At 61.4% G+C, this 13,516-nt stretch overlaps 1 protein-coding gene across 1 annotated transcript; it reads right to left on the bottom strand.

The window, feature by feature from the left end:
- Positions 1–4,920: 4,920 nt before the first annotated feature.
- On the bottom strand, positions 4,921–6,545 carry HMX3 (H6 family homeobox 3; the record flags this gene model as incomplete). Its single annotated transcript, XM_084245237.1, has 2 exons — positions 4,921–5,582; positions 6,176–6,545. The coding sequence occupies 2 exons, from the start codon at positions 6,543–6,545 to the stop codon at positions 4,921–4,923; spliced, it is 1,032 nt and encodes a 343-aa protein (XP_084101363.1).
- Positions 6,546–13,516: the final 6,971 nt, after the last annotated feature.

Raw genomic sequence — 13,516 nt, forward strand, 5'->3', positions numbered from 1 at the left:
CCTGTAGGCGGGGCGGGGTGGCGGGCGCCGAGCGGGGCGGGAAGACAGGAGGTGGAGTCTCGCGGGCAGCTTCTGGGGGTCATTTGTAATTGACCGAGAGCCGTGGCCTCTGACCCTGCCTGCTTTACTTGGGACCCCAGTTTGGGCTTTTTATGGGGCTCGTGGTTCTTCTACCTTGACCCTGTGGAGATGACCCAAAAGAGGGGTCTATTTTTATCCGCTTTTCCCAGGTGAAGTGGGGTGATGCCGGGCACAGGAGCCCTGGCGGTGCCTTGGGGCGCAGGCGGGGATGCCAGAGAGAGATGGAGCAAAATGGAGTCTTGGAGACAGGCGGGCACACCCAGAAAGTTACCAGCCTCAAAGGGCCTTTCCAGGGACATCTAAGTGCCCTGTGCACCGAAGAGCAGAAGTAGCAGCCAGTGGCCCAGGCCCAGACACCCCCAAACGTGAGACCTCCCCAAAGGTCCATAAGGCCAAGGGCTGGGGTGGCCCTCTGGGCCCCCCTTTGCTAATCCCCCTCCCCATGTCATCCATACCCTGGCTGGACCACCCTGAATTGGGAGAAGAGAAAGCTAAATCCACCAACCTCCTTGCCGGCCTTTCCTCCCAGCTCTGCCTCCAGCGCGGCTCTGGGACAGGCAGGAGTGCGCTCTAGGTCTCTGCCGCCTTGGCCTCTGGCTCTAGAGAGCCAGGAGCCTGCCAAGTGGGCGTCCCAGCTCAGAATAAGCGCCCAGGGGCGGGGGGGCAGTTTATATCTGTCTTGGTGTTGTTTGATGTACACACACCTGCTCTATTTACTACCAAATAAAAGAAATACATCTGTGTTGCCAAATGCAACAGCTCTCGGTGAGGCTCTGCTCTCCCAGGGCCTGCAGGGCTCGCCGGCGCTCAGAGCGCACCTCTGAGGATCCCAACTCAGAGTGGGGTGTATGAGAACGGGGTCCGCAGTGGGGTGTTGGCGCGCTCCACTAGTTTGTTCTAGGTAGCTTGTGAGGAGGAACTCGGGGCATCCCTGCGGGAAGGATTTCAGGTTTCTGCCGCAGAGGTAGGAGCGCCATCTCGCTCCCTTCCAGCGGAGGCTTCCTAGCTTGCCTTGGTCTGGGGCTGCCGGTGAAAGCCAGCGTCAGGGTCTCCTCCAACAAGGTGTGTCTGACTGTGCGCTTAACATCACTACGATGCTAAACACATCGCTGAGGTGCTGGGAGCCCCTGGGGAAGTCGCGGTTAGGAGATGTAGCTAAAGTGTGTGTGCCTGTGTGTGGTTTGCAGGCGTGTCTGTCTGGGTGGTGCAGAAAGGAATTAACCAAGACGCTTATGTCATTTGCACCAACTTGAAGATTAACTGAGGGTGCGGATAGGTGCCGGCCTGAAGTTAGATGGAGAAGACTGGGTTGCACGATCTGAAGGGAGAGAGCATGAAAGGACAAAATTGGGTGTCAGTTCAGTGTCTGAGGGTAGGAGACACAGCCTGCCCTGTTTTCAGAATTCCCAGAACCACCTCTACTCCCCCAGATCGCCCCCTGTGGTGAGTGGCTCCAGCCGCTTCCCACAATCCCTACAGAGGCTGGGGGGGGGGGGAAGGTTCTGTACGGCAGAAGGTGACCCCAACCAGCTCCTGGGATGTGACTGCCTCACCGAACACTTTCTTACCCTCTCCTGACACAAAGGCCACAGAAAGACCTGCAGTTGTGCCACATTGCTTGGGTCACCGGAGCCACCCCAGCACCTAGGCGCAACTCCGTTCCTGGCACTGAGAAATACCAAGACCCCACCTGATTGAAGGAAACTGGACGTTTCTGCCTGGGCCGGCTTCTAAACTCACAGCACCTCCAGGTGCAGGCAGCCCCTGGGTCACTCCCTCAGTCCCCTGCCCCCAAGACATGTGCCATAACTTCTGGGATGGAGGCACCACCCCAGGCATTGGGGCTCCCCACCACGACAGAAATAGAGGCAGTGGGGAGCAGGACAAAGGATAAACTGTGCGTAGAGGGAACCAGTTATTTCTCGACTTTGTAAAGACCGGGTCGGTCGAGAACCGTTTTCTAGAATCCAAACACAAATAAAGAAGTATTTTCTTGGCATTTGATAACATCGTGTTCTGGCTGTAAAATCTAAGGACGTGTTTGCTGTTGCAACATTATTTTTAATGAGCTGTTATTGGCCCGTCTCACAGTTAGTATTGCCAACAGTCAAAGGCATCACCATGTTTGCAGGTAACACAAGGAACGACATATTTTGACCCCGATTTTCTGTTTATTTTTCACTTATGACACATGCCCTCGTTTTTAGTCCAAACCAGAGGAAAATAAAAGGAAATCTGTCTTCACTGAGGTCCAGGCTAAAATTTTGCCATAAATAGGTACGACGGTTTATTTGGGGGGCAGTTTCCCATGGACAGAAAACGACATCCGACGTCTCAGGCACAGTGGAATCAATTGGGCCGGAGGAGCCAGCGGCGCCCTGGAGAGGACCCGAGAGCGCGTCCCCAGCGGGCGCTCCCCGCACTGTCCTCCTGGAAATCTTCACGGCCTCTGGTTCCTCGGCTCCCTCCTCGGGTTTCCCAGCATCGAACGCGCCCCTGCAGCAGTCGGGCGCGCAGACGCCCTCGTCTGAGGCCGGCGCTCGGCTGGGCCGCGGGGGTGCCCGAGCACCTGCTTCCGCCAGGGGCGAAGCGCGCAGACGAGCCGCTCCCGCCGATCGGCGCCACCCGGGGTCGCCCGGCCAGAGCCAGCGGGCCGGCGTCGGGCAGGCGCGTGGGGATGTGGCCCTCCGGGCACCGGCCAGGACTCGGGCAGGCCCCGCGAGCTCGCCTTTGAGGTTTTAGGGCGCCTGCGGACAGAAGAGAGCCCAGCCGGCGGGCAGATGGCGCCTCTCCGGTGCCGCTGCCAAAGTCGGGTGATCTGTTTCCCGGCGCACCCGGCCCGCGCCCACACCCCAGCCCAGCCCCGGCTCCTCCAGGCCTGCGGAAGCCCCCTGGGCGCAGCGCGGGGCCGCCGTCCCCAGGGCCGGCCGCCTCCCTCGCGCTCCCGTCTCCGAACCTCTCCGGGCCCCATCGAATTTCACGATCGGCGGAAGCTAAAGTCTGAACCGACTCTCCGCTCCCCCCGCCCCTCCTGACCCCGGGGGCCGCCGGAGCCAGCGCGCTCCAGGCCCGCGGAGCCGCGTCGGGAACGTCCCGCCCAGAAGCGCAGCTGGACCCCCGCGCGAGGCCGCGGCCCGCGGCGGGATGGAGCAGCCGGCTCGGAGCCCGGGGCGGTCGCTTCGCTCGATTTCGCAAAGCAGATAAGCCGGGTCCCCTCCGCCTGCTTCCCTGCTCGCCAGGCGTGGCCAGCCGCAGAGGATGCCGGCGAGAGGGCAGCGCGGGCCGCGAACAAAGCCGCCTCTGTCTCCGCGGCCTCCTGGAGGTTGGGGATGTGCGTCCAGGTCGGACTTGGCCACAGGCCGCCGGAGAGCGAGGCCGGCGAGAGTCTGGGAGACACCTGCTCCGGGAACACCGTCCAGGGTTACACAATGGCAACACGCAACGCTTGGTTTTTCTTTCCTTTTTAATTAATTCAATTTCACGACACCATTAAGTGTAACAATATTTTGTGGGTTTTTTTCTTTTTCTTAAAAAGGAACCGAACCAGGGCAGAAGTGGGGGGGTGAGAGGAAACAAACTCTGGCAGAACAACAGGTGTAGCCCACGGAAAGAAAACAGACTGGGTGGCAGAGCCGGGAGCCCCGCGGAGTTCAGGGGGAACTTTACAAGAAATCTGTACATTTATCAAATAAGTTAAAATTCTCCTAAATTGATTGTCCTTCACTTAAAGCGCTCCAGTATGCCTATCTGACTCCTCTGAGCATAGCTACCTACTCTGGGTTTTCTTCCTTACCCCGCCCCCCCTTCTTGATTTTTTTCTCCTCCTAAACGCATGACCAGGATTATACAGTGAAAACCTCAGCTTCTCCCGGGGAAGAAGCAAGGCTCTCGGGGAATTTTGTACAATATTGCACAGGTCAAAGTAGAGCCGTTACTGCAGAATAAAAAAGAGGGGGAGAGAGGAAAGATGCAGGGTTCAAGAAAAATACTGAATTCACTCTTGCAAATCAGGGAATGAAGTCGTAGTGGTAATAATAATAATTTACCAATCAATGGAATTCCCAGAATAAATGCTACTAATAAATAAGACCACCTCGCCTAGGCCAGACGTAGAGCCGTTAGAGTCACCGCAGCTCTGGGTTTTGGCTGCCTTGTCTTTCCCCTTTAAACAGCTAGAGAATTCCTCAGTCACAGAGAGGGAGAGCTGGACTTGAGAGGTGGACTTGCAGGGGCCTCTGCGGGAGGAAGAGGCAGCCTGAGTCCGGTTCTGGAGAGGCTCTCAGATTCTTGCAAGTCGGGGAGGCGAACGGACTGGGGGTGCAGAACCGATTGGAGGCGGAGAGGAAGAACCACACCCAGAAATCCAGAAATAAGAGTACTACTATGTGATTTCTCTCTCTCTCTGGACTTCTGAAAACAGTTCTGTAGAAAATTAATAAATTAGAGGGGCTCCGGTTTTTGCGCTTATTTTCTCTATAAAAATAAAATCAAAAAAGCCGCCGCGCAATGCAAATGGGGAGGGAAGCCTGCGCATTCTACAAAAGCTTTCAGCCGAAATATTTGACCCGGGATTTTTTTTTTTTTTTGTCCCTGCTCTCTCTTAATATGAACCAAAACCAAAAGTAAGAGGGGAAGCGCCTCGAATCCGTTAGGGGTGAATTGCACGAAAATGCATTGCAAATACTTACAAAACGCTACCGATTGGGGGAGGGGAGGCCGGGGCCGCGCGCCCAAGCCCCGGCTCCCGAAGGCCGCCGGACGTCCGGGCGCCCTCGGCCCGGCCCAGTCTCCTCCGGGGTCCGGGCAGGGGCCGGGCGCTCCCGCCCGCCCCGCCGGGCCTCAGACGGGCCTCAGCAGCGGCACGGACGACACGACGGGGTGCGAGTAGTAGACGGGGTGCGGGAAGGTGAGCAGCGGCTGGCTGACCGGCACCGGTGCGCCCGCGGCCGCCGCGCCCTCGGCCGCCGAGTTCTCGTGGTACAGGATGGGCACCCGCACGATGCGCTGCGCCGCGGCGTGGCTCAGGTTGGCCGCCTCCAGCTCGGCCGCCAGCTGGCGCTTCCACTTGTTGCGGCGGTTCTGGAACCAGATCTTCACCTGCGTCTCGGTGAGGTGCAGCGACGCGGCCAGGCCCGCGCGCTCCGAGCTGCTCAGGTAGCGCTTCATGTCGAAGGTGGACTCGAGCTGGAAGACCTGGCTGCGCGAGAACACCGTGCGCGTCTTCTTCTTGCGGCACGCCGGCTTCTTCTCGGGGCTCCCCGCGCCCCGCTTCCAGTCCTCGGCGCCCGGCGCCGCCGCTGCGCCCCCGGCGCCCGCCCCGGGCCCGCCGGCCGCCTCGTCCTTCTTGGCCTCCTCCGAGTCGCTCTCCTCCAGGACGATCTCGTCCGGGCTCTTGGAGTCCAGCTCCTTGCGGTCGGGCTCGGCCTTGAGCGGCGGCTCCGGGGAGTCGCGGTCGGTGCCGGAGGCCGGCGAGGAGTCCCGGAGCAGCGCCTTCTCGGCGGCTGGGGAGAGACAGACAGACGGACGCACACACACACGCGCGCGGCCTTCAGCGGGGCGCGGCGCCGGGGCCGCAGGCTCAGTCCGCGCCGGCCCCCGGCCCGGCCCCCCGGCTCCCCCGGCCCCTCCTTCCGCGCCCGGCCGGAGTGGGGGTCGGCGTCCGGGTTCCCTCCTCCCGAGCGCGGGCGGGAGACCCCGGCGGCGCCGCGCCGCGGCTCGCGTCCTCCGCTCCCTCGCCAGGGGCCGGGGAGGGCGCGGCCGCTGGGGAGGGCCCGCCCGGGGGCTGCGCCCTCCGGCCGCGCGGCCCCGGGCCCGGGCGCCTGAACCCCCCGACCGAGCTCGGAGGGCGCTGCTCCCGGGACGCGCCGCTCCCGGGGCTCCGAGTCCACTTTTTTCTCACCAAGTGGGACGGGATGCCCGCGCAGCGCGGCCGCGCCCAGGGGCAGGAGCGGCGGCCGGGGCCGGGGCCGGGGGCCGGGGCCGGGGGAGTCGCCGCGGCCGGCGGGTGCGGGGTCCCTCCGGCCGCGGGCGCTTCGCGGGGTGGGGGTGGGACGGGCGCGCGGGGGGACTAGGGCGGTTCAAAGAGGGTCGGTACCTTCAGGTCGCGGGAGGTGGCCGCCGGCGGGGGCCAGGGTGTAGGGGTACCACCAGGCCGGGGCGCGCTCCAGGTAGTGCGCGGGCAGGGCGAACCTCTGCGCCGGGATCTCAAAGCGGGGGAAAGCCAGGTCGCCCACCTGCGAGAGCGCGAAGCCCGCGGCGCCCTCCAGGGCGCCCTTGGCCGCGGCGGCCGCGGCCGGAGCGAAGAGTGTCCGTGGGGGCGGCTGAGGCTTGGGGGGCGGCCGGGGGTGGTCTCCGTTGAGCAGGTTCTTGATGGAGAACGGGGACTCCTTGGGCGCGGGCTGCGGGGGCGGCGCGGGGGGCTGCGCGCTGGCGGCGCCGGGGGCGTCCGGCCCGGGCTCGGGCATGGTCCCCACTCCTCGGGCGCCCGGGAGGGCGGGCGCGGGGCGCGGGCGGCCGGGCGAGCGCGCGGGCGGCCGGAAGTCAGACCATGCGCGGGACCCAACTCCGGGGCGCAAAGTCGGGGGCCGCCCGAGGCGCAGTCCCGCGGCGCGAGGGCGGGGTGGGGGCCCGGCCGGGGCGGGCTCGCATGGGGGAGGGGCGCGCGCAGGCGGGGAGCGGCCCTGCCGCGGGACCCGCGGCGCTGGGCGGCTCGGCGGCGGCTGCGGCTCCGGGGAGGAGGCGCGAGAGCCGTCCCCGGCTCGGGGCTGCGTCAACCCGGCGCCGGATGCTAATGATGAAATCAAAATGTCATCCAAGTTAAATGCGGGGAGTATGCGGCGATTGGGCGCGCACAATGGCAAATGGGATTAGGCAGGCGAGGCGCGGCCGAGCCCGGGCCCCGCAGCCGCCTGCCCACCGCCCCCTCCGCGCGCCCCTCGGATTTTGGCGCTTTGGCTTCGGGCGACGAGCGCCCGCCTGTTATTGGCTTTATATAGTCCAATTAGGCAGCAAATGAGGACAAGCCTATTAGCACAAAAGGATATTGGCTCCCGCTAAAGAGGCACTCGGAGCGCTCCGGCGAGCGCAGGAGGCGAGCGGGGGACGCGGCGCGGGCGGCGCCCCCGGCCGGAGCGCACCGACAGCCGCGCGCCCCGAGCCGCGCCGCGCTCTCCCCCCGCGGCTCCGGGACCCGCTCGCCGCCGCCCGGCCCGCGGGAGGGGGAAGGGGCGGGCCGGGCCCGCCCGGGTCACCGAGGGGTTACCCGCGCTCGCAGCTGCCGCTCCCCGCCCCCTGGGGCTCCGAGGGGTCCGCGCCCCCGCGCAGCTGGAGAAGCTCCCGGCGCGGGCCCGGGAGGCAGGACGCGACCTCCGCCCCGCGGCGAGCTCAGCCCTTTCCTACCCGTCGAGGTTCGGCGGCCTCAGCATTTCCCCCAAAGCCTGCAGAGAAGGGTGCGACCGCGAAGAGGGGGCTTTGGGCTCCCCACCCGCCGTCGGGGCTGTGGGAAGGGCCTGGGGTTGGGGCGATCAGGCCGTGCACGGCGCCCACCGGCGCAGGCATCCACGTGGCCTCGGCCTTTGGCCCTGGGAAGCCGAGGAGTGAGTCTGCGGCCCCTGCAGGGAAAAGTAGGCGCACGTCTTCGGCACCCGCGTGGGCGCGCAGACCCGGCTGGTGCCCGCGCCCCCTCGGAGGAGTGACCGGGGCGCGGAGACCGCCGCACCCGGGGGTGCGCGCCCCTCCTGCTCTGGCCGCCCGGCCGCGGCCTGCGCTCCACTCGGGGCCGCGACCCCAGACGGCACTTCCTCCCGGGGAGTCTCTTCGACCGGCGTTTGGAGCTGCCTAACGCAGTGACAGGGGCGACGCGAAGCGAAGGCTCAGCGGCACCTTCCCGCGCCGGCGTGTTAGTGGCCGGGGCACCCGAGCACGTCCCGATGGCCGCCACCCTGGCCGGCCTCCGAGAGGCGGCTGGGCGAGGGTCACTCGACTCCGTGGGCTTTGAAAACGACTCCCCAAGTGGCCCCCTTATGAGGCAGGCGTTCAGGAGGCGAATAAATAAGACCTTCGTCTGACGTCCCTTCCCAAGAAACGGCTCCCTGGTCACAGGTGGCAAAGTGGCCACGACTCCCGCCGCCCCCGGGAGCTGCTGCACACGCGGGGTCTCTGTGTGGCTCCTCCGCGGTCTGTTCAGTAGCGCCAGCGCCCCGACCCAGCTCGAGGCCGCCCTGCCTGGCCGGGTGGGAGGCGTTGGCGTCCCTTGGGAAGGACCCCCATCCCGGGGCTTGAGACCCGCCACGCCACATCCCCACCGGCAAGTGTGACGCTTCTTTCTGCGAACATTCATCACAGTCGTGAGCGCTATTTTTGCTTTGGGAACCCCAAACTCGGTAAAGGGTGTTCCCCCAAACAGTTTCATTATCACCCCATGAGTGTGAGGCTTTACTGGAATGCAAAAGCGCCGGACCCGGCGAAATCTGAGGTGCAACCAATCACAGCCCCGTGACTCCAGCAGGGTGGGCGCCAGCCGTGGGTTTTAGAGTTGCAAACGGGCTCTCCCCCCAGAGGTAGGGACTGGCCCAAGGTCACCCCACCGGTGCCGGACACCCACAAGCCCTTTTCTTTGCAACTGCAGAAAGGTCCACGCGAGTCTGTGCGCGCAGGCTGCGCGGGGGCCGGGGCCGGGGTGGAGAGGCCGCCGTGCCCGCGAGCGCGCGCGGTGCGGGAGCGCCCGGGGCCAGGCAGACGCGCGCGGCTGTGCCAAAGCTCCGACGCACGGAGCCGCCTTCCAACCGAGACAAGCTGAAAAGTTTCTCGCTTCCCGGGAAAAGAAGCGCCCGCACACTCTGCCCAAAACTGCTTGAAAAAGTGCAGAATCTGGGCTCATCGAACCTAGGTGGCTGGAAGGTGCACAGGCTTGGGGGGCACGAGGCCCAACAGCACCCCCGGAGCCTGCCGCGCCGCGCCCCCAGCGCGCAGGCGGTGCGCTGGTGTGTGCGCTCGCGTTTTGACGAGGGAGAGTAGTTTCTGGGGTGTCAGCACCCCAACTCCTCCCCTGAGTTTTAGCGATGTCGGGCTGGGACCGCGAGGTGCACAGAGTAAGTTTTTCTTTCCCTTCGGCTCGTGGCTCAGGCCCCAGCGCGAGAGCGCGGCTCACTCGCCCTCTGGCGAAGGGTGTCGCCTCTGCGGGCGCCCACGACTCCCTTCAAAGTCAGGCAAGCAGCGCCCTCTGTGGGGCGTCTTCTAAACCAGGCCTGCCGGCTCCCCGGAACCGCAGTCCCTGCGCGAAGCGTTTAAAAGTCGCCCGGGTCTAACCCTCCTGGCCGAAGCTGGAAACCAAAAGCCCATTTTCTCTGGATTCTGGGAGAAGCAGAGAGAGAAATCGCCTGCTCACCTCTGCTGGTCTCTACCTGGCCACCAAAAGAAACGGTCACACCCACTTCCCGCCCTCTCAGCCCCCACCCCCTTTCCAGAGCCTGTTTTGAGGCCCACGGTAACCCACCCCAGATGCTCCCGCCCTGGCCTGCAGCAGCCTGGACGGGAGCTCCTGGAAGGGCGGACGGCGGCGGCTCCCCAGGCCCGGCCAACCCATCGGCTGGGGCTCGGTGGGGGCTGTGATGGTGCCTGCGCGCGTGAGTGAATGATTCACAGTTCCCTTGCAGAGAATTGCTTAGCTGATTAAGAAGCGTTCAGGAGCCTGTGCACCCCCAAGATAGCGTTAATAAATTGATGGGAACCTGAGGTCTTTTGCCACCACATTTTACAAAACCTAAAAGGACCTCCTCAGTAGGGCCTCTGGAGGGGCCTTTCACAGGGCGGGCCAAGGTGATGGGCGATGCAAAGCAGGTGTCTGCCCATCCCCGGTGGACCACCAAGCCATGAGGACCCTAGTGGAGAAGGCTAGTGATGAACACCCACCTTTTACACAAAAGAACGTGGCCTGCCGAGTGCTTACAAGGCCTCTCACCTGCCTTCCCACCTCTACCACAGGTGTGCACACGCATGGGTGAGTCGTGAGTCCCCCAGGGGAGGAGAGAACTTCCATAGTCTTCAAAACTTCACCTGCTTCCTTCCCGAGGGTCCTTCTTGGAAAAGATTCTGGGGATATTGAAGAGGGCGTGGGAGAGGCACCGTGGGTTCTTAGCTAAGGCTGCAAGCTTCCCAGGCATGGAGGTGCCCACACGCAGCCTAGCCAGAGCCTGCACTGGCACTGACTGTCACATTTTACCTCCAAACTCTCCTGACGTGAAGACTCCCAGTTTGTAGGCAGAGTGGGTGCCAGCCTGGAGTTGATCCTGGGGAACCCTCCCTGGCTGCAAGCAGCCTGAGTTTCTCTCCTGCAAACATCTCTCCCATTTCTGCCAAGGCTGTCAGGAATGCTTCCCAAGTCTCCTCCCGCTGGCTGAGGACTGAGGCTCTGGAAAAAGCACAGCCCTGAGAGAGGGGTCCTGCCAGCACTGTCCTCGAGGTGGGGGATGTGCAGACGCACCCAGCTGCCCAGGGTTGCCAGGCGGGCAGTCATGCAGGAAGCACGGTGCAAGGGCTGCCCTTGCTCTCCCCATCATCCTGGAAGAGCCCAGGATGGACCAGAAATCCATTCTTGGAGGGTTTCCCCTCAAGAAAGTGAGCACGGTTCCACAAGGGAGAGAGGCCCAGGCATGACCATTGTCTCAAAGAGAATTCAGGATCCACAGGCCAGCGCGCTCTGCTACAGTCTCCCTCCCCTTCTCTTCTCTTGTCTTAAAAGAGCCTTTCTCCTGAAGCCAGGGCTCCGCCGCCTGAGCTCACTGCAGCTCGCTCTCTGGCTTCAGAGTTCTCACTAGGGGAAAAGATGCGTGGAGCTTTGCATTTTGCTCCGCTGAATCTTACTCTTATCAGCACCTGACTATTTTGTGGGCTCGGGCCGACAGTTCGCTGTGACCTCTGATAAGGTGCAGAACTCCGTTTCAGCCTCTTCATCCCATGAACAATGGATGCAGCAAAATAACTGCACCAGGAGAGCAAGGCAGGCGGCCCTTCCGGTCTCGGCCATGGTATCTCATGGTGGAAAAGGCCGTACAAGGTCTCGGCCTCCATCCTGTGCTTCCCCTCCTGTACCTGCCCCCGGAGTAAAGCTGTGCCCTCCATACCATACGCAGTGGGCACCTGTGGTGGTGTCAAGGCCCATCGTGGACTCAGATGCTCTGGTCTCACTTCACTGAGATGGGCAGAGAGTTCCAAAACCAGATCCTGCTCCCTACCAAGAAGGTTGCCATGACGTATTCAACAAAGCTTTGTTGAGCACCTAATATGTGTCAGATTCTATTCTGGGCCCTTGGGATGCCCCCCTACCACTCTCTCCCCAAAGTAAAGACCCCTACCCTCAAGGAGCTTACTTTCTAGTAGGGGTCGTTATGAAGTGTGAGGAGGGGATAGGTGTTAGGGCAACAACTTAAAGGGGAGCAGGAAGGCTGGGAGGGAGGGTGCTGGGGCATTAAATCAGGTGGCTAAGTGAGGCTGCAGGAAGAAGGTGAGGCTTGAGCAAAGGTCCCGAGGAGGTGGGCGAGGAGGCGTCTGCAGGAGTCTCAGGGCAGGAGGCTGCCTGGCACACCCCAGGGCCCACATGGAGTGTGGCAAGGGGAGCAGGTGGGTGGGAGGACAGGTAAGAGCTGCCAAGCTCCCAGGACTCTACAGAGTCCTATGGGAATTTACTCTTGACTCTGATGAAGTGGAGGCTGCACACAGTGGCAGAGATTTTAAAGCCAGCAGTTTGGGGGTGAGGTCTGGGGCTTTAAGGCGCGTGTTTCCTGAGTATTACTAGATCAACTCTGACAAGTGGATCCACCTGAGTAACTACAGCCCCATGAGATAGAGACCCCCTCATGGCCTTTGGGGTCAATATCCCCCACCCTAACCCAAGACACCACTGATTTGATTTTATCATTAAAGATGGTTGAGTTCCTATAAGTAACAGTATCCAGTATCTATACTATTTCTAGCTCCGGCTTCTTTCAGCCAACATGTCTGTCAATTCATCCTTGAACCTATGTGGAGAATTCTCATGGCGGGGTTTTAGCAGAGGGGTGGGGGGTGCAATCGGGTTCACATTTCTTTTAATTAATGTTTTTAACAAGATGACCTCAATATGACAAAGCTGCCCTGCTGAATTTACAAGTAGGTCTTCTGCAGAATGCTCCTCGTCCTTCTACCCCTCAAGTGAATTCTGACTTACATTTATTTATCATCCTCAAATTTCAAAGACTAAATTTAAAAAAAAAAAACAGGTTTCCAAGCTGGAGAAGATTTCAACAAGCTCGGCTGGGAAGTGAGGGCGAGCGTGGCAGGTGGGGGCACAGCATGTGTGGAGACCCAGGGACTTGTAGGTAGAGGGTGGGGTGACCTGTCTGCTGTGGGCAGGGAGGAGAGTCCACAGGGACGAGGGGGGCGGTGGGAGTGAGAGTTAGCAGTAAAGGCGGGTGGGTCCTTTTTCCAGACTAGGGAGCTGAGACATTCTCATGGCGAGGGGGAGCCAGGGGAAGTGTTAGGGCCAGGGCCTTACAGGGTCAGGGCCGTAGTTCGCGAAGGTCAATCTGTCATCCGGGTGAGCCTAGTGGTGGGAGAGCGGGCAGGAGGTTCTGGCTATAGTCCGGGGATGAGATTATGAGGGGCTGAACCAGGGGGTGGAGGAGGGCGTGGGTTAGATTTGAGACTCACTGAGAAGGCAGAGCCACAGAGTCATGAGCCCTCACTAACCACGCAGACACAGGAAGAATTGAAGGTGTTGAGATGCAACATCCAGGAGGATGCTCATCGGTTACTGAATTTCCATGAGTCTACGGTGGCATCAGTCTTAAAATGCACCCTTAACCCAATAACAAGTTTTTAGGTTAAAAAAAAATCACTATAATAAGTGTGTGTATTTATTGTGGTTCGTATCCCAGTTTCAGAAAATACAAAAGCATCTACACCTTAGAATCCAGACATAATTCGGGGAACACAAGAAAGAAAGAGAGAAATCTTATCTGGAGAGATGATAGATTAAATTGCTGTGCCGAAGGGCCACCCAGACGTGGGAAGGTTGCACTTCCCGCCCATGGCTCTCAAACTTGACCTTGGACTTGCTTTCAGTTTCCCAGTGTGTGCGTTTGACTCTAGACTTGGCTACGGATTTGCTTAGGCCAAGGGGGTGGCAGTGTGCGTCCTGCAGGCGGTGTGAAATGTACTTTCACTGTGCAAGGTGCCCTTTGAAGTCATAAAAATGAAGAGAATTTCCCTGGGGTGGCTGCTGTCCTTTTCACTTGTCCTTCCCCGACCCCAACTCCTGACTGAACAGACCTGAGTCCAGCCCCAGGTGGGAAGCCCCATGGGCTGGACACTCAGCTTGAAAGTCACTCAGCCAAACTCAGCCTGGATCAGCCAGTTCCCAGTTATAATAAACCATAAATGGTTGTCACTTTAAGCCACT

Source organism: Talpa europaea (assembly GCF_964194135.1).
Source record: "Talpa europaea genome assembly, chromosome: 10".
Taxonomy (NCBI): Eukaryota; Metazoa; Chordata; class Mammalia; order Eulipotyphla; family Talpidae; genus Talpa; species Talpa europaea.